The sequence below is a fragment of the Nanorana parkeri genome, unplaced genomic scaffold, assembly GCF_000935625.1.
Source record: "Nanorana parkeri isolate BGI_ZX_2015 unplaced genomic scaffold, ASM93562v1 scaffold415, whole genome shotgun sequence".
NCBI lineage: Eukaryota > Metazoa > Chordata > Amphibia > Anura > Dicroglossidae > Nanorana > Nanorana parkeri.
Window position 1 is genome coordinate 641,104 of NW_017306683.1, and position 27,335 is coordinate 668,438.

Genomic DNA, 27,335 nt, shown 5'->3' on the forward strand with positions numbered 1-27,335 from the left:
ACAAGCATCCATCTATGATCACCATGTATACCTCCAGGAAAAAAACAAAAAACACAAAATTCCTTAGGTAGGGATCAGGTCAAAGCTTTGACAAACTTTATTTGGCATCTAAAAATTAGTGGTTTCTCATTCATGAAAATGTTATCCTTTACATAAGATCAGTGGAAAAAAAAAGGTTCTTTCCCTTCCCCACTCTGTTACCAGAGGAAAAAAAAAAAAAACAACTGATCAGGTAGAACAAGTCTAATTGAATGGATTATCATGGGGAATGTGTTTGTAAAATAGGTTATATTTATTAGTTATCCTAAGTACAATTCAGTAACTGACATTTTTTTTGTTTTAAATAAGGCACACAAATAACTATTGAGATAAAATAAAACATGACAGTGGAAATTTAATTGGGTGGCTTACAAAAAAAAAAAAAAGAAAAAAAATACGCAATCACAAAAATGAAAATGTACTAAAATTTAATCATTCATAAAAGTTGTAATTTAATCTGTGACAGTAAAACAAGAAGCAATATTAGAGTTTAGTATATTATATATTTCAGTTTTGAAATCCATAGAAATCAGTTTCCCAGTTTTCCTATAAAAGAAATCACCATCCCTCCCCAGAACCATTGTACACAAAATGTTTGCTTAATTATAATGGCAAGATGATAGCAATGACAAACTTGTATGATTTAAATATAAAATGAAGTCACCGTGACTCAAAGGTATTAGCCCCATTGAGATCATTAAAGGGAATATATATATTTATATATCTATATTTATAAAGAAAAACTATAAATGGCTACATTTTAGGGCTCGACACAAGCATGACTACAAACAGGATCTGAAAGTCAATATGAAAATCATGTAATTAATCTAGCAATATGTAACATTTGAAATGCATTCACAATCATTCAGAATGGAGTCAAGTATCTTTATTTTCACATCTGTTGTCAACACTATTGCAATAGTTGACATGGTGGTGTCTTGTTTTCAGAGAGAAACAGTCGATTTATTTCCAGGGAACCTTGTGCAAACAGTATTGGAGATCTAAATTTGTTTATATAATATATAAAATAAAAAGGAACCTCTTCAGATATGTTAAATTAAGGTTGGATATCTTTTTACATCTTGGAATGCTGGCACTTTCCAACTAGGCAACAGTTCTTCATTCCTGTACTCTACAAAAAAAGAAAAGAAAAAAATCAAACACATGCATTTTAACGTTTAGATGTTTGTATCTACATAATGCCACCATGCCCCGATTCTTCCCCCCCCATTTTTTAAGGAAATGTATAGAGAAGAAGTATGGAGGCGTCCATGCTGAAATGCTAGCTTCCCAATTGCCATGCTGACTCATGCTTTCAGAACAATCTGATACTTGCCCTGGATGAGTGCCACAACACATTTTTGCACACTTGCTCACACTACCCCCACCTGATCTGCAATCAAAAGTATGTGGAAATTCCTAAAACCTGACTATATGAAAGTTGACAATGTAAAGGTTTAAATGCATTCAACTCTGCAGGCCAAAGATTCAGAACTGGATGATACCTATTATTTCTGCCTGGTCTGGACAAAGCAAACACTCGTATTTGATTCATGAACAGTATATTACATATTTGTTTTTGAATTGGTATTAAGCAATATAAAATGTGCTTATCCAGCTCGCCAAAGCATTTTGTTTGTAAAGTACAAATGATCTTGGTTCTTAGATATTTAGCTGATTTTTCATTGGCGCATACACACTGTGCAACTTAATTCTTGGATAAGTTTATAATGGTTAACCTTATCTAGGTAAAGTAAATGCAAGCCTGATTTTTTTTTTCTTTAGGTTTTAGATAAAAGTGAGGAAAGTTTTAAATTTCTGTATGGCTTTTATTTCTGTCTGTGACACCATTAGGGAGGCTTTCGCTCACTTACTGCCCCTGTGCTGACCTAATAAGAAATGGGAGGCGAGGTTGTTACCAGGACATGAAGAAATAGACAAATTTGTATCACGTGTGTGCCATGCTGTGGAATACAAGTATAATAAAAAAAGAAGTACATACTGTATATAAGTTCCACTATACTATAAAACAGTGTGATTTCACACACGCATGATATAAGCTTGCAGCTCATTTGATTCATATTAGGTACAAGGTACTTCGGACATATATCTAAAAGTTTGCTTTTGCCTGTATCCCCGTTAAAAAAGATTTGCAATCACTTGCTATTCTGGCAATCCTCCAAATGGGGGAACCGATGACAATACAAAAGGCGAGATGTTCTAAAACCTATTGTCTATCCAAAAAAAGTTATGGCTTGAGTTCAACTTTAAAGTATGTGCTTGCTTCTAGGCTGGATTTCCTGGCTTCAGAATAATTCAGTCGTCTACCACTATAAAAAGGCCCAAATTTTGGAGCAAAGTCACCTACAGTGCAAAGATTCTGCTTCAAACAAGAATTTCCATAACTATTCTACAACTGCTAAATATGTATACACAAAAACATATACTGTATGTTAAGAGGAAATAATGTTATATTCACCTGGCTCAGATCTGCTGCTTAAAGAGAGTCTAAAGCAGCAAACACGAAGATTTCTTTTTAGGTTTTTTCTTTTCCACTGGTGTTTTCCTATTTATCTGTCTGACCAAGTCATAAAAGATCTAAAAGAAAATAAATAATTTTAGTACAAAATATTCCCACACATTATTGAAGCATCTATAAGAATTAACTTTAAAACCACATAAGGTCAGTGACTTTTGCAGCATTAGATAGATCTTTAAAGCCGAACTTCTAGTTTAGTGACAATAATGACCCTTGAGAACTGGGCTCCCCTCACACCGCAATTGTTAAATGTTGGTTTAGTCAAGGGGTAGAGGAATAAGAAGATATCATTAACCCATTCCTTGCTGACCCAGCGCTCTCCAACAGTCTGGGATGTGGGTGGGCCTTAACCCAATGCAGGACGGCTGGTCCTGCATTGTACGGGATGACATTGGAATGCCTGTGACTGGCAAAGTGGCAAATGCAAACCGGTTATACAGTGCAGAGGAGGCGGCAAGAGTATAAATGCTTATTCCTTTACCACCTAAAAGAAATGAGCACGTAACCCTTTAAAGCAAGGGGAAGGGGGTAGGGTAGTTGGGCCACTGCAATGATCTTTTTTTTACGTACCCAAGAGTTTTTTGTTTATGGGGTAGTCAGGGGGAGCATATCTGTCCCCAAAAAAGGGTATAAAATTCATTTCAGTACAGCGCTGCATGACGGAATAAATGTCAGTTAAAGTACCTCAGCGCTGAATACTGAAAAATGGCCTGGATGGGAAGGGGGTTTAACACAGCGGATGTCAACTGGTTAAAGAGCAATTACCAGCTGCATTGGATTTCATTAGACACGTTTGAATTAGCTACATGTATGGTGTTGTTTGGCAGCAATGAAGACCTTATAGTGGTGCAACATACAGGTGCTATTATCATTAAACCGTTTTATACACTCTTTTTTTTGGTACGGTCTGAAGTAACGTCTTAGCCTTGTGTATTTTCTAATGCAGGGGGTTATTTGCAGGGTTTTTTTTCTGTATATGCTTTATAGTTACAGACTGAGGCTGATTCATTACAGTGGTATTCGTAACCACAGTATATAAATGCATGACCAAACAGGTTTCTCCAGGGAATCTGTAAATCTTTTTCTGGTAGCAGTTAGAGGCTGCTCCTCAATCTTTAGGTTTGCATGGAGCACATTGATAAAAGCCAAGTGGGTCTCTCTTAACCTGGGACCCATCGCAGACTCCTCAAGGGCAATCTCATCCTGCAAGGATTTTGGAGACTTTTCATCATATAGAGCTTCCAACAGTTAAGGGTTAGGAGGCCACAGGCAGGTTACATAATGATTCTGCAGGGGAAGGTGTTGAGGTATGCGTATATTCTCTATGGCCAGAGTTAGTAATTATAATTGCAATTTGGCCGATAAAATTCTGCATTACTGCAGTGAAATCATCTCCGTATAACGCAGAGGAGGGGGCTACATTTGACAGTGTCAGGGTGGACTCCAAGTAATACAAGGTCTCAAGCAAGGGAGAATGTTCCACACTGTAGATGTCAGATCCTTGACAACTCTAAAGCCTGGACTGGAAAGTGTGGGTGAACTGTAAGCTTGAGGCATCCAGTACATAAAGACTGCTCCCTTTGTGCTTAGGAGCAGTCATGTGCACTGCAAACAGGGACAACTTAGCTGTAATACATTGAATATCCACAAACAGACTGCTGAAATCTGGGAAGGTTCAAAGGTTCTCATATGACCAGGTACTGTAGATGGCAAAAAGAGCTGAGATGGAACTGCGTGTCGCATGCAATTAAGAGCAGCATCAGTAAGGTGCTACCTTACGCTGAATGAAAGGACAAGATTGCAGACTATCCTGCATCACTTGGTGAAAGGTCACACACATTTCTTAACAATTTATCTCCTTCTATAAATGGGATAATAATGGCACCCAAGAGGTCTAAACAAATAAAAGTAGTTCCCGGTGCTCAGCCCACTCCTTAAAGAGTCCTTGCCAAGGCTCTGGATCTAGAAAGCACTTTACAGCACAGTCAACAGAGGTCTGGAAAGAAGCTTTTAAGCAGCATAACGCAGCTTCTTAGAAAAGTGGATCAGGTTCTAAAAGCTGCAGCTTGAATCATCGCATGCATGCCAAATCTTTCTCCTTTATCTTACTTGTGCTAACCTTTTATTTGGTCTTAAGATACTGCATGGAAGCAATTGTTGCCTTCGTGTAATCGGCTAAAAGAAAATCACTTAATTTACTTAGTTTAATGCCATATTTGCTTTAAGCTGTATGTGCTAAGCAGACCTGAAGACCTTACCTACTGGTAAGTGTAACTACCCTTTTTCTCAGCACTGTATTTGGTATTTTATTGTACTAAGCAGTGATTTATTATTACTGCAGGTATTTCGTACGAAATGCATTTAAAATGGTTGTTCTGCAGTCAGCTGGAATGTAAATGTATAGTTAATCATTGAGCTACATCACAGTTTTAGGAAAGCAGAACAGTGCAACTCTTACCAGCTGCACACCTCTTGCAGCTTCTCTCACAGGCATGCATTTCAAAGACAATGAAAGTTTTTCTAATAGATATATACAAATATAAAGTGAGCAATTATCTTGTTACAAAAGGCATCTGGAAGTGGGTGGGATATATTAGGGAGCAAGTAAACATTTTGTCCCTGAAGCTGATGTGTTGGAAGCAAATAAAATGGGCAAGTGTAAGGATTTCAGCGACTGACGAGACCTAAATTGTGATGGCTAGACGACTGGGTCAGAAAAACTCCACAATTGCAGCTCTTGTGGGATATTCCTGGTCTGCAATGGTCAGGACCTACCAAAAGTGGTCCATGGAAGGAAAACTAGTGAACTAGCAACAGGGTCATGGGCGTCCAAAGGCTTAAAGATGCACATTGGGAGAGAAAGCTGGCACGTGTAGTCCCCATCCAATAGAAGAGCTACTGTAGCTCAAATTGCTGAAAAAGATAATGCCGGTTCAGAAAGAAAGGTGTCTGAACACACAGAGCATCGCAGTTTGTTATGTATGGAGCTGTGTGGCCGCACACCGTTCAGGGTGCCCATGCAGACACGTGTCCACTGCCAAAACGTGAACATCAGAACTGCCATTAATTTGGATAGCTGGGTGTGTGTCGTTGACCTTAGTGAAGGGATGGCACCAGGATGCACCATGGGAAGAAGGCAAGCTGGTAAAGGCACTGTGGTACTTTAGGCAATGTTCTGCTGGGAAACCTTGAGTCCTGCTATTCATGTGGATGTTACTTTGATACATACCAGCTACTTAGGCTCTGTTCACACCGAGGCGTATCGAATATGCGCGTTTGTCGCGCGTTTCGTGACGCGCATTTTTACCGTGATTCGCGGTTAAAAACATGCGACAAACGCGCGTTTCCGAGGGCTACTTGGCTGTATCCCAATAGAAACGCGCTACAAAGATGCCGCAAAGAAGCTCATGTACCTTTTCAGGCGTAGGCCGTTTTGTAGCGCGTTCAGATGGGCTGAAATACGGCAAGGTGTGAACCATACCCATAGGAAACAATGGGATTTTTGGGGGTTTGAGCGTTTTGTAGAGCGTTGAACGCGCTACAAAACGTACAGGTGTGAACCAGGCCTTAAACATTTTAGCTGACCAAGTACACCCCTTCATGGAAACGGCATTCCCTGACGACAGTAGCCTCTTACAGCAGGATAATGCACTCTGCCACACTGCAAAAATGGTTACAGAATGGTTTAAAGGAGCACAACCAGTGAGGTGTTGATTTGGCCACCAAATTCTCCAGATCTTAATCCAATCCAGCATCTGTGGAATGTGCATGAAAAACAAGTGTGATACATGGAGGCCCCAACTCTCAAACCGACAGAGCTTAAAGGATCTGGTACTGACACCATGGTGCCAGATACCGCAGCATACCTTCAGAGGTCTAGTGTAGTCCATATGTTGGGGACATAAGAAGGGCCTACTTAATATTAGGCTGGTGGTTATAATGTGATGGTGTGTGTGAATATATATATAATTTTTTCTTTTTTCTCATTAATCTACACTCAGTGTCCCATAATGGCAAAAAAACTGAAAAAAAAAAAAATCACATTGGCAAACATATCCAAACCCTTTACTTAGTACTTTGTTGAAGCACCTTTGGTAGCAATTACAGCCTAGAGTATTGAGTGACTGCAGGCCGATGATGTGATAGGCGACTGTCTCCTGTGTCAGTGCCCTGAATACTCATTTGTCTATTCAGGATACTGAGTAGACAAATCGCAGAATTATTAGGAGTATGGCCTGGGCTCAACAGTAGCAGCAGAACTGCCCCCTCACTCTATGTGCACATGTTACCACAATGCTGCGGCGATGTAACTAGGTCCAAAGTGCAAGGCAAGGCCTCAGGTAGTCACATACCCAGGCTGCTAGTGGGTGATGAGGGTCAGACAGCCGGGGGCAACCAGGTCACTGTAGACGGGCAGTAGGAACAGACCAGAGATGGGAGTGCCATGTGGTACTTCCACTATGATGAACGGCAGGAAAGAATGCAGAGCACACACACACAACACTTCGAGTGGATCCAGGCAGCACTCAATCCCTCAGTGTTTCCCTCATTCTTTGGCAAAACTGATATTATTGGAAAATGTAAACGGTGACAAACGATGGAAATAGTGAGTTAGCCTGCCGCTTGCAATGCCTGGAAAGCGCCAAAAGTGGAACCCTGTGCCTGAAGGTCACATTCCAGGCCACCCCACGATGTCCAGTCCAGCAAGGTCTGACGACGGCACGCCAGAGTCAAGCTGAAAAAAGGCTGATCCAGATAGCCATGTATAGACCACCTCAAGCAGTGGTGTAGTAAGGAAGCTTGATTGAAGTCAATGCAAGAACAAATTCACAAACAAAATATAGCAAGGGAGGCTAGCAAAAATTGGTGAAACTCTTCTCAGCAGAGTTGAAGAACAGACCTTTATTCTACTAGGACACTAGTAAAAAAAACAAACTAACATGTTGAGCACAGGAGAGCTTATCCTGGGCTAGACTACTATTTGTCTGTTTGCCAGTGTCCAATCTGCCTGTAGGCGGTGTAGTGTAGTGTTAGATACACACAAATAAAGAAATACAAATATCAGATCAAAGTCCTACTAACCTCATTTACATTGATCTTAGACTTTGCCGAAGATTCTAAAAAGGCACAATTATTCCACTGTCTGGCTAGGTTTTGTCCCTGTTCTTTGCCAACTACCCGCTCATCTTCCAAATCACACTTGTTGCCCACTAAAATCATGGGAACCTTTAACAGGGAGAAGAAAAAAAAGAAGATTAGTTTCATATTGCAATAAATCCATAGTTTTTCAAGTGAGGAAAACTATTGTGCCACTAAGTCCTGCTGAAATTAGAGAAATAAATATGCAGTCAGCCATTTTATAGTCCACTTTACCCTTATTGTAGTTGTGCAGGGTGTCCAAATTTGACTGTGTAGTCCAATAGGCAACAGAGTCAAGCTGGCCATACACTGATTAGACTTTAAAACTTGAAGGAGCAGGATGGAAACTTTCTCGAATGAACAAATTCTAACAGTGAACGTAGTTTTCATTCTGGAAACTTCATTGATACCAAAATTGAACGTTAAAACCAAACTAAATTTCTATCGACATTTGTTAAGTGTCTGATGGCATTATTGGGCGATAAAGAAAGCTTTTTCATATGAACGTTCGTTCTGAAATCTAATAGGGTATGGCCAGCTTTAGAACCAGTACTCACAAGCAATCAGATCTTATTAACACACCTGACAATAGTCTGGCATACTCGCTCAACTCAGCAGCAATAAAGTCTGCGTGAGGAAGTTACTGCTGATGGGTCGGGTCATTACTTAACCACTTCAAGACCAGGTGTTTACACCCCCTTCCTGGCCAGGCCATTTTTCAGTATTCAGCGCTGCGGTACTTTGACTGACATTTATTCTGTCATGCAACGCTGTACTGAAATGAATTTCTTACCATTTTCTGGGGACACATAGAGCTTTCTTTTGGTGGTATTTAATCACCACTGGGGTTTTTATTTTTTACTATATAAAGAAAAAAATACCTATTTTTTTTTACAAAAAAACTGTTTTCCTTATATTATGTTAATGAAACATTGCAAATAAATAATCTTTCTTCATACATTTAGGCCAAAATGTGTAAACAAAATGCTATGTTCAGTGACCAGGAAGCACAGTAAGCTTGACAAAAGGTAAACAAAACAGTACCTGTGGTTCCAGGAGTGCAGCTGTTTTCAGAGGATGACTGGGACTGGTGTTTTGGATGGACCATTGTCAGTTGGACATGCAGATGGGTCACTACAGGCAGCAGGAAGAAATGTGGTCAACTAGGTCAGTTCAGGTGGCAGGCAGAGAAGTGGTCAGTTTGCAGGCCAAGGTCAGTTCAGGTGGAAGGCAAACATGTGGTCACTATGCAGGCCAAAGTCAGTTCATGGAGAGACGTAGTCAGTAAGCAGGCTGAGGTCAGTTCAGGCGGCAGAATTGTTGTGAGTATTTAGGCAAAGGATCAATCCAATCCAGGTGAGATTTCTGTGACATCATTGTCCATTAAAAGGACTCATTCATTTTAACTTATGGAGTGCTGGTGACCTATTTTCTTCAATCCTGACAAAAGAAGCTGTCACAGGTCAGCTCTTTTGATCGGGAAGTGATCGAACACATACCGACGCTCGCTCAATTTCCAATCACCTCCCTGCAGAAAGCAGTGACTGTCAGTCACTGCTACCTGCAGGGATTCCCCCGCTCTGTTCTGAGTTGGCACTGGTGCTTTGCCAGGGATACAAACAGAACCTTTCTAATGTTACAAAGCTTCAGAGTGGTTATTCAGTTCCTCTACAGCACTGGTGCCTTTGCCGTGACCCCTCACAAACTTGTTTAGGAGTTGTCTCGTAAGACTGAGATATTAAATATTGAGGTAAAAAAATTACCGTATTTTGCGGTCCATAAGACGCACCGGGCCATAGGACGCAGGGAGGTCCGGCGCGCCTTATGGAGCACTCGAGACTGTAGCTTCTGTCACAGCTTCTATGACAGAAGCTGTGACAGAAGCTGCAGTTAGTGACCGCTGAAACAGGTGGCGCTGTGATTACAGCGCCACGGTCTCAGTGATGACACAGAGCAGGCGAAGAACGTCTATTCTTCGTCTGCTCTATGGTTATCTCGATCGTCGCCGCTGCTCGGTTTCAATACGAGTGATCTCATTAGATCACTCGTATTAAACGAGCAGTGGCTCCTGCTGCTGAACTCGATCGCCGCTGCTCAGCTTTAACACGAGTGATCTCGTTAGATCACTCGTATTAAACGAGCAGTGGCTCCTACTACTCGCCCAGCGCCCGAAACTGCATGTCTCGGGCGTCGGGATTCGCTCCATAAGACGCAGGCACTTTTCCCCCCTCCTTTTGGGGGGAAAAAAGTGCGTCCTATGGAGCGAAAAATACGGTAATCTTGGCATTCACCGATCTATAGATCAGTGCTGGATGCACCAGTAAATGTCAAGATCAAGGTTCAAGACACTGCGCTAATGTAGAGGAAAAAAATAAAATAAATTGTTACTTTGTAATTACATAAGTGGTAAATTATTACATACACAAACTGCACCCTGCTTTGTACTGCTGCACAGTAATGAAGTACTACTGCTCCTCTTTTTCAGTTCAGATGTCTACATCATATTAGGCTGAAAACAGTTTGTGGGCCTGCTGCAAACAAATTAGTGTAGCTGTTGATTGTTCACGACATTTTGACATTGCTACACAAAAATCTAATTCAGGCTAAGCCAGTGTTTCTCAACCTTTCTAGGGCCAGGACACTTGGTAACTTTTGCCAAGTTGTGGTGACCGCCAAACGCTAACATTTTTAGGGATGAACCAAAACTAGTATCTGTGTGGGCTTGCAGATGGTAGTGGGACTCTCTGGTGGCCCCCAGTGCGGCTCTTTGGTGATCAAGCATTCACCTCTCCTCACCTCTGCCCGCTCCCCTCTCTCTGATCCTCTCCAGCCGCCGCTGCACCATCTAGGAGAACGGAAACTGTTGCGCTAGGAGGAGGCTAAGGAGCCTCTTACCTAGCACAGCACAAGGCACGTGGGGACCACCTCAACTGTGGGTTGTGACCCACTTTTGGGTCACGACCCACCGGTTGAGAACTGCTGGGCTATGCTCACACCTGGGCGATCCGTGACCACGCAGCAATCAAATACAAAACTGTGCAGATGGCCGTGCGGTCACGCAATCACCCACCACTGCTGATCGCCCTGGTGGTGCCATTATTTTCTAATGGCACCCCCCAGTTGGGCCAGGTTTCCCACCGCGTTACTGCCCATGCAATTTAACACAATCATGCATTAAAAAAGGCTGACCTTCGTGCGTTGCAAAAAACGGTACTTATTTATTTTTTTTGTTCTAGGGCTTAGACATACTTCAAGTTAAAACAGATAAAAAGTTACCTTTTGCCCTATCCTGTAAAAGTTATTTATTTATACATTCACTTTATTTCTGACACAACTCTATTGAGGACAGGATCTGATAAGAGGTTGGATGTGTAGAGTTTACAATAGTCACACTGTTGCAGCTTCCATAAGATCAGACATTTTAACACTTTGTTTTACATCTTCTGACTACTGAATAGTTATACATGAATGTGTTGCAGTACATGATGACATGGCACCATGCTCTAGTGGCCCACGTGGTTACTCCTTATAAAGCAGACCAAATTTCATCCTGAAAAGCTCCTTTTTTTTTATGTGCATCTGGCCAAGTGTATGATGGCCTACTGTTTTGAGTGTGAGAATAGTCACAAATCTAATAAAAATGGAACACTTATTAAACAATAGTCTAGCTGTTGTCAGTGTGTGACATCGGGGCAGTGGGATATCAAGATGTGGCTGTGCAGCCATCTTAAAACACAGGCAGGAAGAAAAAAAGCCAAAAAACAAATAAAAAACAAACTTACACAGGTTAAATCAGACTTAATTATATATGAAAAAGGCTTTAAAAACATTTTGAAACCACACTAAATGAAAAAAAAAAATTCCTTACATCTTCTGTGTCTTTAACTCGTAAAATCTGTTCCCTCAAGTCTTGCAAGTCATTAAATGTGGACTGTGCAGTTATAGAGTATACTAGTGCAAATCCCTGACCGTTCTTCATATACAAGTCTCTCATTGCAGTGAATTGCTCCTAGGGGATCACAAAGAAAAATATTAATTCAATAATACCAAATATTTAAAAAGAAACATTTGTAATGAAAATATCTGTACACCATAAGTAACAATTACAAACAGCAGGCTTTTTATTAGCTTCACACGGAATTAAAATAACCAAAACTTCAGCACTTAACAAAACCTGTTCTTTAGCTCCCTCAAGTGACTTGTTCTCTTTAAATTGTATGTCAAGCCAAAATATTTTACTCTAGTTTTGAATAGAGTGGGGAAGGATTACAACCACTATTTTGGTTTTTAAAATAGCTATCTGGGGTTCTGTTGGGCTATCCATACGCCTTTAGACTTTTCTTATTCAGCCCAGGTGACTAAACTAGAGAAATTAATCGATTGTCTATCCACACTAAACAGTGTGGATCAAGTAATCTTCACTGCCGCCTATTGTATTCGACAGCTAGGGGGACCTGCAGCTGCTTAATACCCAAACAGTGACTGCCCGTGATTGGATGCAGTCACTGTCAGGCCGATAATTTTCCACCCGGCTCCTTCGATAAACGTCTATTGGAAAAATTGGCTGTTATTGAGACAGGTGGTGCAGACCGGGCTAGCTCCAGCCCAAATTTCGACCAATTCAGCAGCTTTAGAGAACTTGCCCCTCACTTTCTACCCTGCTGACAACAGTTTGACCAGACAGGAAGGAAACATGATTTTTTTTTCTGTTTGTGTTGCTCTAACAGATTTTTCCTTACTGAACTGAGAGGTTATCCAGGACTTCTCCCCAGTTCAACAGCCTATCATTTGTCGTGAGCATCTCCCAGACCAGGAGAAAAGGATTTTGCCAATTTGAGTGCCGGCTTGGAAATCTACCACACCAGGGCAAGCATGGTCTTGTTCTTCAGGCAAATGGGGTGATCCAGAGACTATTCTCATAGAAAGCTACTCACAAGGAGATGCATAGAAGAGGCAATGTAATGACAAGCAGGTCCCAAAGAAGACCGACCAGCTGACACGTTTCGGGGAAGCAGCCCCACTTCCTCATAGCTAGTGATGGTCTAGCTCTGGAGGAAGGGGGGCTGCTCCCCTGAAACGTGTCAGATGGTCAGTCTTCTTTTCGAACCTGCTTGTCATTAAATTGCCTTTTCATGTGAGTGGCTTTTTCTGAGAATTATATTTAATAAACGTTTTTACACTAGGAGGGCGCCGTCTGTTCTTTTGTTTTACATGTTATGTGAGGATACTTCCTGGTGGCCTTGAGGGCGGCAGCCCCCTCACCTTTATGTTGAGGTGGACGAATACCTTCATGCGGAGCGCTGTGGTACACACTTTTTCTCGCAGTGATCCAGAGACTAAGTAAGGTTGTCCAATGCAGCCAGAAAGTTGAGCTGCAATGTTCTGGAGTGAAACTGAGCTCATGAGACTTCAAAGGGGCCACAAAACCTTCATGTAAAAGCGGATGGATGGGTGACTCCTGAACAGCAATGTCCAAACATTGGAGCAACGTAGAAAACGCTAGGTGCCCCTGCACTCCATACAGCGTTCCTGGCCCAAATCACAATGGTGGTGCTCGCAATGATAATCACGGATGGTGCACATAAACGGTAGAAAGCAGGAATCACCAGCACTCAGTAGATAGCGTTCAGATAATAAACGTCCATTTAATCGGACAAGACGTCACACAACGAAATGCCAACGTTTCGGGGCCGCACAGGGTCCCTTCATTAGGGCAATGATATGACCTGATGAAGGGACCCTGTGTCGCCCTGAAAACGTTGGTATTTCGTTATATGCGACGACTGGTCCGATTAAATGGACGTTTATTATCTGAACGCTATCTACTTAGTGCTGGCGATTCATGCTTTCTACCATACACGGGAGCAGACATAACAGAGATTTCCCTGAGAGAGTAATACTCTGGACAGGGCCATGTCCAAGATTAGGCCCAGGTACTCCAAGTGGTGAGAGGGTTCCAGCACCAGAGCTGATTTCTGGAGATTTAAAATCCAAAGCATCTAAAGCTCTACTGAGATTGTACTGACCTGATAGATATTGGCTGACAGGGTCTGTGCCAACTGTTTTTGAAAGGAGATCTTTTGGGATTCCTTGGTAGTGGTGCAGAGCACGGACAGGGACCAGCACCTTGGTAAGAACTGGAGTTGATGTAGACAGGCCAAGTGGAAGAGCAGCAAACTGCAAGTGTTGTGTGCCTTCTGCAAAATGTAGGTTGTTGGCGAGCTGGAAAATGTGGGATGTGCAAATATGCATCCAAGATGTCCGTTGAGCCCAAGACTAGTGATGACTGATTGGGTAGACTCCACATGGAACGTCTGGACCCGCAGAAACTGATTGAGAAGCTTCAGATCATCAATACAGGGTCCCTAGCCATAGATTCAGACCATACACATACAGATAAAGCTTGACACATGGCCATGGTGGCAACAGCTTGTTGCACAGCTGGGCCCGCAAGGGCAAATAAGGCTTTTAACCTCTCGTCCATGTGGTCCTTGAAAACAGGGACATGTTCTGCAGGGACTGCCAAAGTCTTTTTCAGGCAAAAGATAGCTGGGTCTTCAACAGGAGGAGCCCATTTCATAAGCCCTCTCTTCATACTGAGGTGTTAACTGTTTGGAGTAAACAATTTTTTAAGGTGATCCAAGCCATCATACAAGAGTGGCTGTTGAAGAAAGTGTACAGGAAAGGTTTAAGCTGGTTTAGGTATTTTTTTTTTAAAAGAACCCTGACCGGTGATCTTGGGCAATGCCAGCACAGGTGGCTAACTATAACCAAGTATGCACTGTGACCGAAATGGCTTTGGAAAAAGGTCATGAGACAGGTCCACTTCCTAAGGCCACCAAACTGAAAGCAGAGAGAGGACAGCACTGAATGGGAAGAGGCTTATCGCTTGCTTACCTTGCTATCTGAGGACTCCAATAAGTCAGACATTTTCTGTGAGGAGGGCGCCCTTGATGGTGCTGTGAAAGACCCCCACATGGAAAAGGAGCACAGCATGGGACTGGCAGTATGGTGACAGGAAGGAACCATTTTGCGAGGAAGAAGTAAAAAGTGCACTAACTAAACTAATGGTATTATTTTGTTCTCCCCTAAAGCCGAGCTAAATGTACAGTGGGAGACGGTGCTTGTGATCTGAATAGATCACTTGTATTAAAACCGAGCGGCGGCGGTGATAGTCACAGTGCCACCTGTCACTAACTGCAGCTTCTGTAACGGTTTCTATGGTCCGTTGCGCCTTATGGAGTGCAAAACACGGTATGTTAATAAGGCAAGTATTAAAACATAAGTAAAAGGTGGAGGTTACTCACGGTTCCAGCAGTATCAAGAATTTCAAGCATGCATTGCTGTCCTTCTACTTCTACTTGCTGTAAAATAAAAGGTGAAACGTTTTAAAAGGCAAAAAAACAAAAACATAATAAAGCATGTTTGGATAGAATAAAGTTTTCTTGCTCATTTCTCCATGTATTTTTTCTTTTAAAACATATTTAAATAAAGCACCTGAATTGGCACACTTTCCTCCGAGCTCTGGAATTTGTATGTTGTCCCTGTGTTTGAATCGGTTTAATCTGAGTGCTATGGTTTTCATTTACACTCTAAAACATGTTCAGAGACACAAACACACACACACGTATATTTGGAGAGGCGACAATCAACATTATACAAAGCCCAACTGCTCTAAGAGATCCCTGATTGAAACAAAAAAAATCCCACACATAGCTTCAAGGCAGTGGTCTTAAATAAACATTACATTATAGAATATATCATTTACTATACTTTATGTATTATTACATAGTATTTATATAGCGCCAACAGTTTGCGCAGCGTTTACAATGTAAGGAAGACATTACAATTACAATACAATTCAAGACAGGATGGTAAGGAGGGCCCTGCCCCTGAGGGCTTACAATCTGAAAGAGGAGGGGGAAATGATACATGAGGAGGTAGCTGTGTGGGGATGAATTGTTTGAGAATGTGATGGTTCAGTGGTTAGGTTGAGGTGGGATAGGCTTCCCTGAAGAGAAGAGTCTTCAGGGAACGCCTAAAGACAGTCAGGGTGGGAGATAGATGGACAGGTTGGGGTAAAGAGTTCCAGAGGATGGGAGAGACTCTAGAGGAGTCCTGGAGGCGAGTATATATTGCATTCCCATATTCGTTACCAGAGGTATAGATGTTTTCTGTAAATACAGTTTTTAAAAAGCCATGTGTTATAAGCCTTTATGCACATTTTCAAGCATGTAATTTTACCATGTGTGAAAAAAGAAAAAACGCACAAATTGCACGCTTTTTTTTGAAAGTAGAGGACCTGGAGAATAAGAATAATGTAGACCAAGTTTTGTATGTTGCAGACCCCTCGCTCGTTTGGCTAACTGCAGACAGTGAATGTGGTTTTCCTTTTGAAAACTCTTATCATTCAAAAATCAAATTAAAATTAAAAGGGAATTGCAAACATGCATCAAGTCCCTATGGCATAAATCGGATGTTCTGATGAGATTATTCGTATGAACACTAGTACGAATGGTACTGTAAGCCACTGTTCCTTTAGTATCCAATTACGGTTTTCAGTCAGCTCTGTGCTTTATGAAAAGAATGCTTCACACAAGACCCAAGGGCAGTCAGTGAGAACACCACCAAAAACTGGGAAAACCTGAATCCGTTGGCTAACTGGAGAGACTTCCAGGATTTCAGTATTCTATACATATACTAAACAAAGAGAGAACAGCAGAGCTGAAGAAAATGCGTCCACTCTCCTTAGTACAGGGGTCGGCAACCCCCGGCACGCGTGCCCAGCCTGGCACGTGAGACCTTGACAGCTGGCACGCGAGTCGACCTGTTTGCTTGTAGTTGACAGCTCCCTCGAGCCGGCTGTCAATTACATTTACTGGCCCACCCACCTCAGTGACGTGGCTGAGCGGCATAGGAACGCAGAGGCGCGCTGACGGGGCCCTCAGCTCGTTCTGCGCAGTGAAAGCCTGATCTTGGTTGACCGTTAAGTCAACTCTACAGTATTTGACAACGTCAAGCCTGGACCAGTTAGCCCTGCTCTGGTGTAGCCACTGCACACTTAGCCCATAAAGAGGCCAAGCGAACGTCCGCGCCTAGTAAGGCTGCTTCTACCATAACTGATGTACTGGTACAAAAAAGGAAGGAACTGCCATACCATGCGTTCCAAGACAAATTTCACTATTGCCCTAGGAAAAACCGGGACTGGTTTTAATACAAGTTTTCCCTGTACATATAGGGACCCAAATCGGCAAAGTGTACATTTCGCTAAACCACGGCTACTAGCAAAGCCGTTCTGAATGCAATAATTTTAAAGAACATGCTTCAATTAGTTCAACGGAGTTTCTAGGAAAGCCCGTAGGACTCCGTAATTATATCCACACAGCAGTGACTAACATGTGGCTATAACCATGCACAGAGTATAACTTGGATGAACATACCAAGGCTGAGCTTCGTAACCCCATCATAACTGGTAAAGCCTTCACCAAAGCAGAACACCGTTATCCTGTAGAAAGCATAGTTACATAACTATACAAAGATGATAATACTGAACCTCAGACCTACACAGCGACCAAGAACGCCTTATTGAGACTGTCATCAGTTACCGTGTAGACGGTTGGTTTAGATATACGAAAGAACTCAGATGTCTCCCATACTGAGATCCTCAACACATCCTAACCATGATGCCTTACTGAATCAAGCCAAGTTCCTGAAGTGTAGCATTACCAGTGCAGGTAGAAGGGACACAGATGATATCCCTAACCACCTCTTGAGCCACAAAAATTGGTTGCTTTGTAGGCAGTCTAACATGCTCATACTCATGGTATGCACAGATACTGAAATTCATAACACGTTATGAATAAGAACTATGAGGTGAGTGCTTTTCACTCACCTCATGGTTCTAGCCGACCTGTGACAATGAGACTGTCACAGGTCGGCTCAGTAGATCGGGAGGTGAGCGAACACATACCGGGTTCGCTCACCTCTCGATCCTGTGACGGCTCTCTGCCGTGACAGGGGGAGGGGCTGGATTCCCCTCTCCCCGCTCTGCCAGCGCTGGCTGGCGTAACGGACGGGGGAGGGAGCGGGTACAGCTGGCTCAGCCTCTAGATAGGCAGAGCCAGCTGTCAGTCTCGCAGCTGGGCGGATCCCGTCACACTTGTCGGGATCCGATTCAGCTGAGGGGTCTCAGTAAACCGCAAGCAGCAGCTCTCGGTATACTGCGGCGTCTCAGTCTACTGTGAGCTACAGCTCGCGGTATACTGAGCCTAGGGTGACGGGAGGACACTAGCTTGTGTCCTCCCGTTACACTAAGGAGAACTATGTGGAAAAGCCTTAACCCCATAGTGCTCCTTTAATACACAAGAAAGTATATTTAATGAGACTAGTAAAATGTATATGTGGAAAAATATTGAAATGGAACACAGTATTGGGTATGAGAACTTTGAAGTGATAAAGTCAAAAGGATTGAGTTCTTTCAAATGCTGATGAAATCACTTACAATGGATGCTGTTTCTTGATGTTTAAAAGTTTGTTTCCTGCAGAATCAGCCGGTCCACTGAGCACTGGTGCCGACTCTTTACGGTGACAAAGGCTGAAGCAAAAAACATGGAACGTGTGTGGCGGAAAATACTATAGGAGCTTTTTTGACGCATTCACTGCGCGTAAATGAACCCCGTGAAATCAATGAGGAAGTGCGGCAAACGTGGCACACAAATGTGTGAAAGTAGCATGAAAGCGCGCCAACGAGGTGCGCGTTCCCGCTACACGCAGGTGTGAACCCGACGTAAGCGTTTGGCCAAAAATGTAAAGCAATGCTTTCCTGGGCAATATATATTTGTTTGATCTGGATTCATTCCTGAAAAAAAGCTTGAAAGTTTAATATTATTTTAAGTACTAAACATAAAGGACATACAGTCTCATCAACATACCTTTCTGTAGGAATCCTCTATAGTGGGATCATATTTTTCCACAAAAATTCCCTGAACAAACTGCACTGTCTGGAAGACAAACAGCAAATATTAGCAAATCCAAGCAATAGTCCATGAAATTAAAATACCAAATATTTAAAGTAAACTTTTCTAGAGAAAAATATAGCGGGCTGCCACTGCTGATCTCTTTCTGACCCACTGGCTTTAGTACTTTCAAAATCACAAGCTAGAACAAGGGACACATAAAAATGAGAAGTTCTTAACTGTGTACTTGTTCTGGGTTAGTGACAAACTATTGAAACAAGGGGCAACCAACATGGCCAGGTAACCAAACAAAACAAAAGTAAAAACCGGTGCAACTGATTAAAAAAAAATTCAGATTCAAAACTTTTTTGTCATAGGTTAGGCTATAAAAAGGTAAAAAAAAAAAAAAAAAAAGATGTTTATTGGTGGCAATGAACATTACTAATCTTAAAAATATTTAGGGACATTTTACAGCAGTCATGTAAGATTTATAAATGGTCACTTGAGTAATAGGTCTGAATCTGCTGGGGCTGCTGACATCACATCCAAGATGGTGGCGTCCATCAGCAGCCTGTATGGCAGGGATGGCCAAACTGCGGCCCTCCAGCTGTGGTCGAACTACGAATCCCATGAGGCCTTGCAAGATTCTCACAGCCACGACTCCCTGAGAGAGATGCTTCATGAGATTTGTAGTTTCATCACAGCTGGAGTGCCGGAGTTTGGCCACCCCTGCTGTATGGGAATATTTTTGATGAAATAGTCTGGTTACAGGGTGTCAAACATAGCTGGAACAATATGAAGTCTCGCACACTAATAGCAGCACCTTAAATCAATACTAAGCAAGTCAGATTTCACTTGTCATATCCCAGACCCTCCTCAGCTGAACTACGCTGCATACTATGACCGCTCTCTCCTGGAAAGCAAGCAAGGAGCGTACTCACTGCACAAATAACACCCACATAACATGACAAGCATTCCTTAAGGGTGTGCTGTGATATGAATATCGCATATTACAACAATTTTTTTTGAATCACGCACAAAACTCAGCTCTAATTCACATGTCTTGAGAACGCACTCATCATGCATCATACATTGTGGTGTATTGCATTGGAAAAAATGCTGCATGTCCATGTTATGGTCTACTGTAGTGTGATGCTTTGACTGGCCCTTCAAAATTAAATAACACACAACACATTTGTGATATGTCGCATCAGGAAGATTCGTCTTCACTTCCTGTAACCAAAAAGCAGGAAGTAAAGAGCTCTCCAAAGTGAGGGGGTTAGCCTAGTTGGCATCAGAACAGGTTTCCCTACTGGAAGACTTTTTCTCATCTCCTGGTCTTATGGCAGCTTAAATATTTTAGATTTCACATCACTTTCATTTCTGGAGACAATGGGCATTTAAAGTGAGGGTGAATCTCCCCAGTAGGGACACAGAGCAAAAAAAAAAAAAACCTGACAGGGGTTCTAACCCTTCCACAATCTATCCAAAGCTGAAAGAAAATACTAACAAAAAAAAAAAAAAACCTTTTCTTTAATCTTATGACAGCAATAGGTAATATATTACAAGGGCACTGAACTATGCACCGGTTGGTAAAGTGGAATGATGAAACGTGTAAACATGGTCTTATTCCACCTAGAATTAGTGTTGACTGGACCCACATACATCTAAAAAGAAAATAACTAGCAGACAAAGGGGAAGCACAGGTTCAGAATGTGCTTAGGCTGATGCCTCAACCCAAAGCACCAAATGTAGCTAAGTGGTCTTATGCTTTGAGGACTACAAACTGTTGTAAAAGATAACCCAAAATTGTTTTTGCATTTATTAAATAAATATATCTCACAACAGCTTACCAGTGCAGACTTTCCAACACCTCCAGAACCGAGAACCACGAGTTTGTACTCGCGCATGATGGTAATCTGTTTGTCAAATTCTAAAAGGAAACTGTAAGAGAAAAAAGGTTCATTAGTTACATTTAGAGTGGAACACCAAACAATGTTTTAAATGTTTGGATAATGCAGTAAAGGGATATCACATTTCAGGTTTGTATTGTGTCCCTGTTGGAGAGATTCTGCAAACTTCCTACTAGTGTTGCAGCGAAATGAAACATTTTTAAAAACGAAACACGAATGAAAAAAAATGTCAGAAAAAATACAATTTTCGGTTTTTGCCTGACTGTTGTTACAAAAAAAAATATTTTTATTAAATATTTGTATTTTTTACTTTACTTTTAGGGGCTTTGGGAAATATCAGCTGTCTAAACAGACCCCCTGATATTTCCCTTTTAAAATGGAAAGAGAGATTGCGAACACAAAGTCCTCAATCTTTCTGCAGCCCTTGTTATATATGAACAGGAAGCCTCTATACTGAGTGTTCCTGTTCATTCATAACATGAGAACATAGTGTGTTTACTATATCCACAATTATAAATGAACAGGAAGTGATGTAGAACACTTCCCATTGACTCATATTTGAGGATATAGTAACCATACTATGTCCTAAATTATTTACAAACACTCAGCGATCACTGTTTGTACCGCTCTCCTTCCTGACACGCTGTAACAGGAGGCTGAGCGAGCAGTGCGGGGAGGAGAGCTCTGACAGCCGACACCTCCCCTGCACCGCCGGCCTCCTGTGACAGCGCTGGCTGTCTCCGCCCAGGGAAAGTTCCCTGAAAAGAACATAGGAAGCAAATAAGAAAAGCTTGATAGAGCCCTCTGACCTTCTCTAATTTTAAGTCACTACTGGAAAAGGAAAAAAAAAAAAAAAAAACACAACAACAAACAACCTTTAGGACCAACAAATATACCCACAGTTGACTAATCCACCGGACATAGATTCCTTTCGAAATACTGGACCATTATATAAGAACATGGGCCTCATAGTAAATCATAGGGTTTTTTTTGTAGCAGGGTATGACTGTATACCAAGACTAAAATGTATTTTAAGGGTTTTACAAATAAAAAAAAAAAAAGAGATGGGAGTGGGATATAAAAACAAAAAAATAAAAAAGGCTGAGGAGGCAAGTGTTGGTAGCCAACCAATAATTATCACTGAGCACATATTTTGTTTCAACACTGCAATAAGGCACCTTGAAGTAATATTTGATGCGATTTCCCTTTTTTCAAATGCTGGCTCCTCCATATTTTCATATTGTATTAGAGGAGAACTATGGGGTCAGTGTTTTTCCCCATAGTTCTCCTTAGGGTAACGGGAGGACACAAACTAGCGTCCTCCCGTTACCCTAAGCTCAGTATACCCAGAGCTACAGCTCACGGTATACTGAGACGCCGCAGCTGGAGCGGATCCCGACTTAGATAGCTATTTCTAAATTAGCCACTGGAGGAAGCAAACATTCAATTTGCAAACACTCGGCTTTCAGCAAGATAAAAACACAGAAAAATCAAGTATTTGATCACTTGCCATCCATGGCCGTTCCTGAACAGCCGGATGGGGCCCTTATAGGAGCGGGAGGGCACCTTAAGACGCCCTGCCCCTCCCCCAGACATCATGCCCCTCCCCAGCTTGTGTGCGGCGCTCAGCAAGCACGTGGGGAAACTGTTAGGAATGTAAACAGCTAGCGATGGATGTTTACATTCAATCGATCAGGCGTCTCTAGAGACTCCCGATCGCTTGTAGTAGTTGCAGGTGTGCGTCACAAATAAATAAAAAAAAAAGTAAAAAAAACACAAAAACATTTTTAAAGTCCCCCACTCTCCCACATAGTCGGGTGTGCCTATGTGTGAAAGCGATGATTGCGCCGCACATTTTACATATCGCCGTGAACGTTGGAATGAGAGCAATCATTTTAGGGCCTTTAATTACTGAGAACACTAAACTGATGAGCAGTAAAAGCGTTTAAAGCGTCGCCTATGGCCAATGTTGGGTGTGGTCGTTTTCTGCAAAATCGCGGGCGCACACATGTAATCTTATGGGAGTATTTTTGTTGAATTGAATGGTTAACTAATACGCACATGCCTGTTTTAGACACTGACTCAAGATGACAGCCTTCATTTTTAAAAACTCAGAAATCACACCATTCATATATCTTTCTTGATTATTTCCTTTTGCACTCTCAGGCCTCACTTAAGGTGCCCATACACCTACAGTGTGGCAAATAATTATTTGATCCCCTGCAGATTTTGTAAGGTTGCCAACTTACAAAGAAATGAAAGGTCTATAATGGTTTAAATGATAGAGACAGAATATCAACCAAAAATCCAGAAACAATATGCGATACAAATGTTATAAATTGAGTTGCAGTTCAGTGAGTAAAAAAAGTTTTTGATCCTCTACCAACTAAAGGTGCCCATACACCTTACGACCATCGCAAGACTTTGTCTTGCGATGGTCGTAAGCTTATTAAAAGCTCGTACAATCTGCCTATCTTGGACAGGCAGATCGTACTTGCGATCATCGAAAGTCTGCCCCGCTGAGGGTCGGGGTTCCGATGACCGCAATGCTGTATGGGCACCTTTACAAGAATTCTGGCTCCCACAGACTGGCTGTGTGGTACACAGATTAGTCCTGTCAGTTTAAGAAGGTGCTCTTAACAACTCATTATGTATATAAAACACACCTGTACACCAAATCTCTTTCTTCCATTCCAACCTAACCACCATGGGCAAGACCAAAGAGCTGTCAAAGGACGTTAGGGACAAGATTGTATACTTGCACAAGGGGATCAAGTAAATTATTTTCTTCAGTGTATCGATCATTCAGAAATAGTCAACAAATGGTCTTTTGAACAATAATCAGTTGATGGGACACCAACTATTTTAATTTTTTTTTTTTTACTGTAGTCCCGCTTGAGATTTCTTGAAGAGATCAGGCTGGAAAACTTTTTTGAATCGTATGAAAAAAAAAAAAAAACACCCCATGATGGATTAGTGGCGTTTTCGTACAAAAAAAAAAGTTTGGCTTTAGATACACTTCTCTAAACTTTCAGTAAGGATCACGGTATAAAACAACTAGAGTCCGACTTATAAATCCTCTGCCCAATGTATAGCAGAGCCCGAGTCCTTCACATGGCACTGGTGCCACTAGATGGTGCCGAGGAGCAGAGAAAAATCCAATGCTCCTCAGAGCCATCTAGTGGCACTTGTGTGAGCGGCATTTGCCCAGCGATATACTGGGTGGAAGATTTATAAATCAGCCCAAGTATTTGGTTAAGCAACCAGATAATGTAAGATGGAAGAGACAGTTTCTCTAGTGAAGTAAATCAGGTTTCTTCTACTGGAGTGGAGTGAGCAGAATGTTTTCTTCTGAGCACCTTTTTTATGGCAAAATATGAAATCCTTAGGCTGACAGGACAAATTCGGCATTATTTCTGGGACCCAGCCATGCGTCACCCGCTAAAATCCACACACACCACTTCCATAAGTGTGCACAGGAATTAATTTATGCCAATAAGTGAGCAAAACTCCCAGAAGAGAAGAGTGCATTCAGATATGGTAATAGCATCAGAGATCACTACATGTATATCTTGCTACATGCAATAGAGAAAATTAAGGAGTAATGCGAGCTTATCAGACATTACATTTACAGTTCAACTTTTCAAAATGTGAAAATAAAATACACATAGTAAATGTTGCGCGGTGCATTCTAAAATAAACCAAACCAGCAAAGTGTGTTTTATTTAGATGTCGAAATATATATATATATATATCTTTCCAGGATATCTCGGAGGACCCATGGGTTTCTGTGCCAAGTTGCAATGCTGTTCCAAGTAATTAATCTATGTCCCCGTTGTGCAGAATTCTGCCTTTTTATGGCAATCTGTCTGAACTCCTCCTGTAACTTCAGATACTTCTTCCCTCTGCCATTTCTCCCTGACAAATAAGGAGAATTACACAGCCAGCAATAAACATCTTCACTCTTATGTTTATTCTGTCTTCTTTATTCATTAAGTAACTATGCCATGTAAATTCGGTGCCCATTGCCTTTCCCAAGCTATTACCAGACAAATAAAATTCATCTGTGATTTGTTGTATTGGGGGACATATTTTAAGAGTACTAGAGATATAGTTTCCACTCGATACTAGGACCCATACATGCAATTTTGTGCTTAAATGTATGCAGCATGCATCTTTACTATGCATTAAAATAAGCTTTGCAGGCCCTGTAGTGTGTTTTGGTATGTTTCTCATGAAATTACTCTATTTTGCAAATGGACCCTATCTAAAACTACCTTGTGTGTGCTGAAGCTTGCAATAATACAAAGTACAGGCATCAGCAACCATCCCTATACAAGAGATGCTTACTGTAACCTGGTGCACAGATGAAGGGTGTGACCAAAACAGATGAGAAGCAGTGCTACAAGCAATAAGGAGTGCACGTCTAGTGTAGTGCTGCAGCTAACGATTATTTTCAAAATCGATTAGTTAGCCGATTATTAAGTTCGATTAATCGAATGAGCTCTGAATTCTGGAGGCATAAAACAAAAAAGTATTTCAGGTCATTAGCTGTAGAATCCCTGAATGTCTCAGCAAATGAAGGGGGGTTTTGTGATTCACAGTGAATTTCTTGAGGGCCACCCAGATGATGGAAACAATTTTTGTAACCTTTAACCCCTTGCCGTCTGCCCATCGTAAAATTACGGGCGGACGGCGGATCCTTCCCAGCGGGGTCACATAAATCCACGTCTTCTTTTTTTACCGCTAGCGGGCGCGCGCAGAAATCCGCTGGGAACGATAACAGCCTTTACCGGCTGTCTCATACAAGCATTTGGCCGGCTCTATAGCTGGCCAATCGCTTGTATAACCCTTAAATTGTGCGGCGGCGCCCCCCCCCCCCTCTCCTGTTTAGCCGCAGCCGGTTATTCCGGGCACCGCTGTCCCCCCTGCGGTGCCCAGGACTGACAGGACCTGCACAGCGGCTGCTCGAAGAGCGAAGGAGGAGAGATCAGCATTTCTCACCACTGATCTCTCCCCCTTCTCTCTCTCTCTAAAGTCGGAAGCGATGTCTATTACATCTCTTCCGCCTATAGCTGTCATTTCTCTGGCTGGGAGCCAGAGAAGCTGATGGGGGTTCCTAGCTGACATTGGTGGCCTTGGGGACCCCTGATTTCTCCATTAAGAGGACCTGTCATTTTTTTAAGCTATTACATTGGGGGCTTTTTAGCCCCCAATGTGATAGCAATCAAGTGTATATAAAAAAAAAAAAACACCAACAAGTTTTAAGTCCCCTGCCCCCATCCCCCCCACTTATATACGTAAATATGCGTTGGGCGTTGAGAGCAATAATTCTAGGCCCATCAATCACTGGTAACACTAAACTGATGATCGTAAAAGCTTTTAAAGCATCGCCTATGGCCAATTTTAGGTATGGTAGTTTTTTGTGATTTTGTGGGCACACGCAATTGTAAAGCTTGACATGTTTGGTGTCTATTGACTCGACATGACCCCGCTTTTTATATTTTAAAAAAAAATTGGGTAATAATAATAAATGTTTTATAAACATAACTTAGGGTTTTTTCAAAATTCAAAAGAAAGCTCTATCTGTCCCCCCAAAAAATGGTATAACATTTATTACAGTACAGTGTAGCATGACTGAATAAATGTCAGTCAAAATACCACAGCGTTAAATACTGAAAAATGGCCTGGCCAGGAAGGGGGTTTAACACCCCGGTCAGCAAATGGTTAAAAGGAAAAAAAAAAAAAAAAGTATTTCAGGCTAAATATCCAAAAAAAGATAAAAATTGCTAATGTAACATCAGCAAAGTATTATTGTTTTGGCTAGACAACTATACCGTTATGAGCAGATCATGGAATCTGTGTAAGTCACAGAAATGAGAATCACCCTGAACTCTCTGCTGCAATGTTTCTTGCTTCTATTGAGACTGTATAAGGGTCACATGTAGCTTTAATCCTCTGCAACTAACAAAAAACTGTGACACAGAACATGGTTGTTAGTCTTGGACATGATCGTCAATGGATTTATATGGTGTAATTGATTAAATGCAGAAAATAGTGGTAGAAAGCTCAGGGAAACTTGCAGTGGCTGTGCTCATGTACCAACAAAGCTACACAAATCAGCATGTAGCCACAATCAATCTCATATAAATGCAAAATGCATCATTAATGTGCTATTAATTGCTACAAAATGCTATTTGCTACTTGAGTAGCTTACTCCATAGGGAGCCTTGTGTAGCAATCATTTGCTACACTTAATTATTTGCTAGTTATTTTGGTAGTGGGAATAAGCCGCTAAAATTCTCCTGTGCAGATCAAACCTTTTCATGTGACATCCAGAAGAAGATTAAATACCCCAAGGCTTAAGTCAACAAAATTGTCCATGTAAATGTAACCACCAGACTGGATGCAGAGGATTAAAAATCTTAGGAATCTTTCAACTGTGCATATAGCTAGTTGGCTGAAGTTCCACTTTAATTTGTATACGTTGTGTCTCATAGTAAGTCCGATAAATTCTAACACCACCCAAAGCCTCCACTTAATAAACTGTCTGGTGAGAAGTTATAGATCTACGAGAACAAGTGGCTACTGTTAGAAAGGCATATTTTTCATGCCTTTGTACTCCTACATTAGATTTTTCCGCTCAACGAGCTATGCAAAACTATCCATTTCTGATTCAAGCAAGTTTTTAAAATCTCAGACAAAGCATAGATTTGTTTACTAGTGTAGAAATAATCAGTCTCTTTCAGT

General features: G+C 41.6%; 1 protein-coding gene across 1 annotated transcript in view; it reads right to left on the bottom strand.

Annotated features, from left to right (window-relative positions):
• Positions 1 to 456: 456 nt before the first annotated feature.
• RAP1A (RAP1A, member of RAS oncogene family) overlaps positions 457 to 27,335 on the bottom strand; it is a 29,005-nt gene continuing 2,126 nt past the window's right edge. Inside the window, exons 2-8 of the mRNA XM_018559763.1 lie at positions 20,526 to 20,616; positions 18,649 to 18,717; positions 15,025 to 15,081; positions 11,586 to 11,726; positions 7,661 to 7,804; positions 2,519 to 2,637; positions 457 to 1,171 (exon numbers count right to left, since the gene is read on the bottom strand). Of these exons, the coding sequence (XP_018415265.1) occupies positions 2,548 to 2,637; positions 7,661 to 7,804; positions 11,586 to 11,726; positions 15,025 to 15,081; positions 18,649 to 18,717; positions 20,526 to 20,582 (558 nt within the window). The 5' untranslated portion in view covers positions 20,583 to 20,616 and the 3' untranslated portion in view covers positions 457 to 1,171; positions 2,519 to 2,547. The remainder of the gene's footprint in view (positions 1,172 to 2,518; positions 2,638 to 7,660; positions 7,805 to 11,585; positions 11,727 to 15,024; positions 15,082 to 18,648; positions 18,718 to 20,525; positions 20,617 to 27,335) is intronic.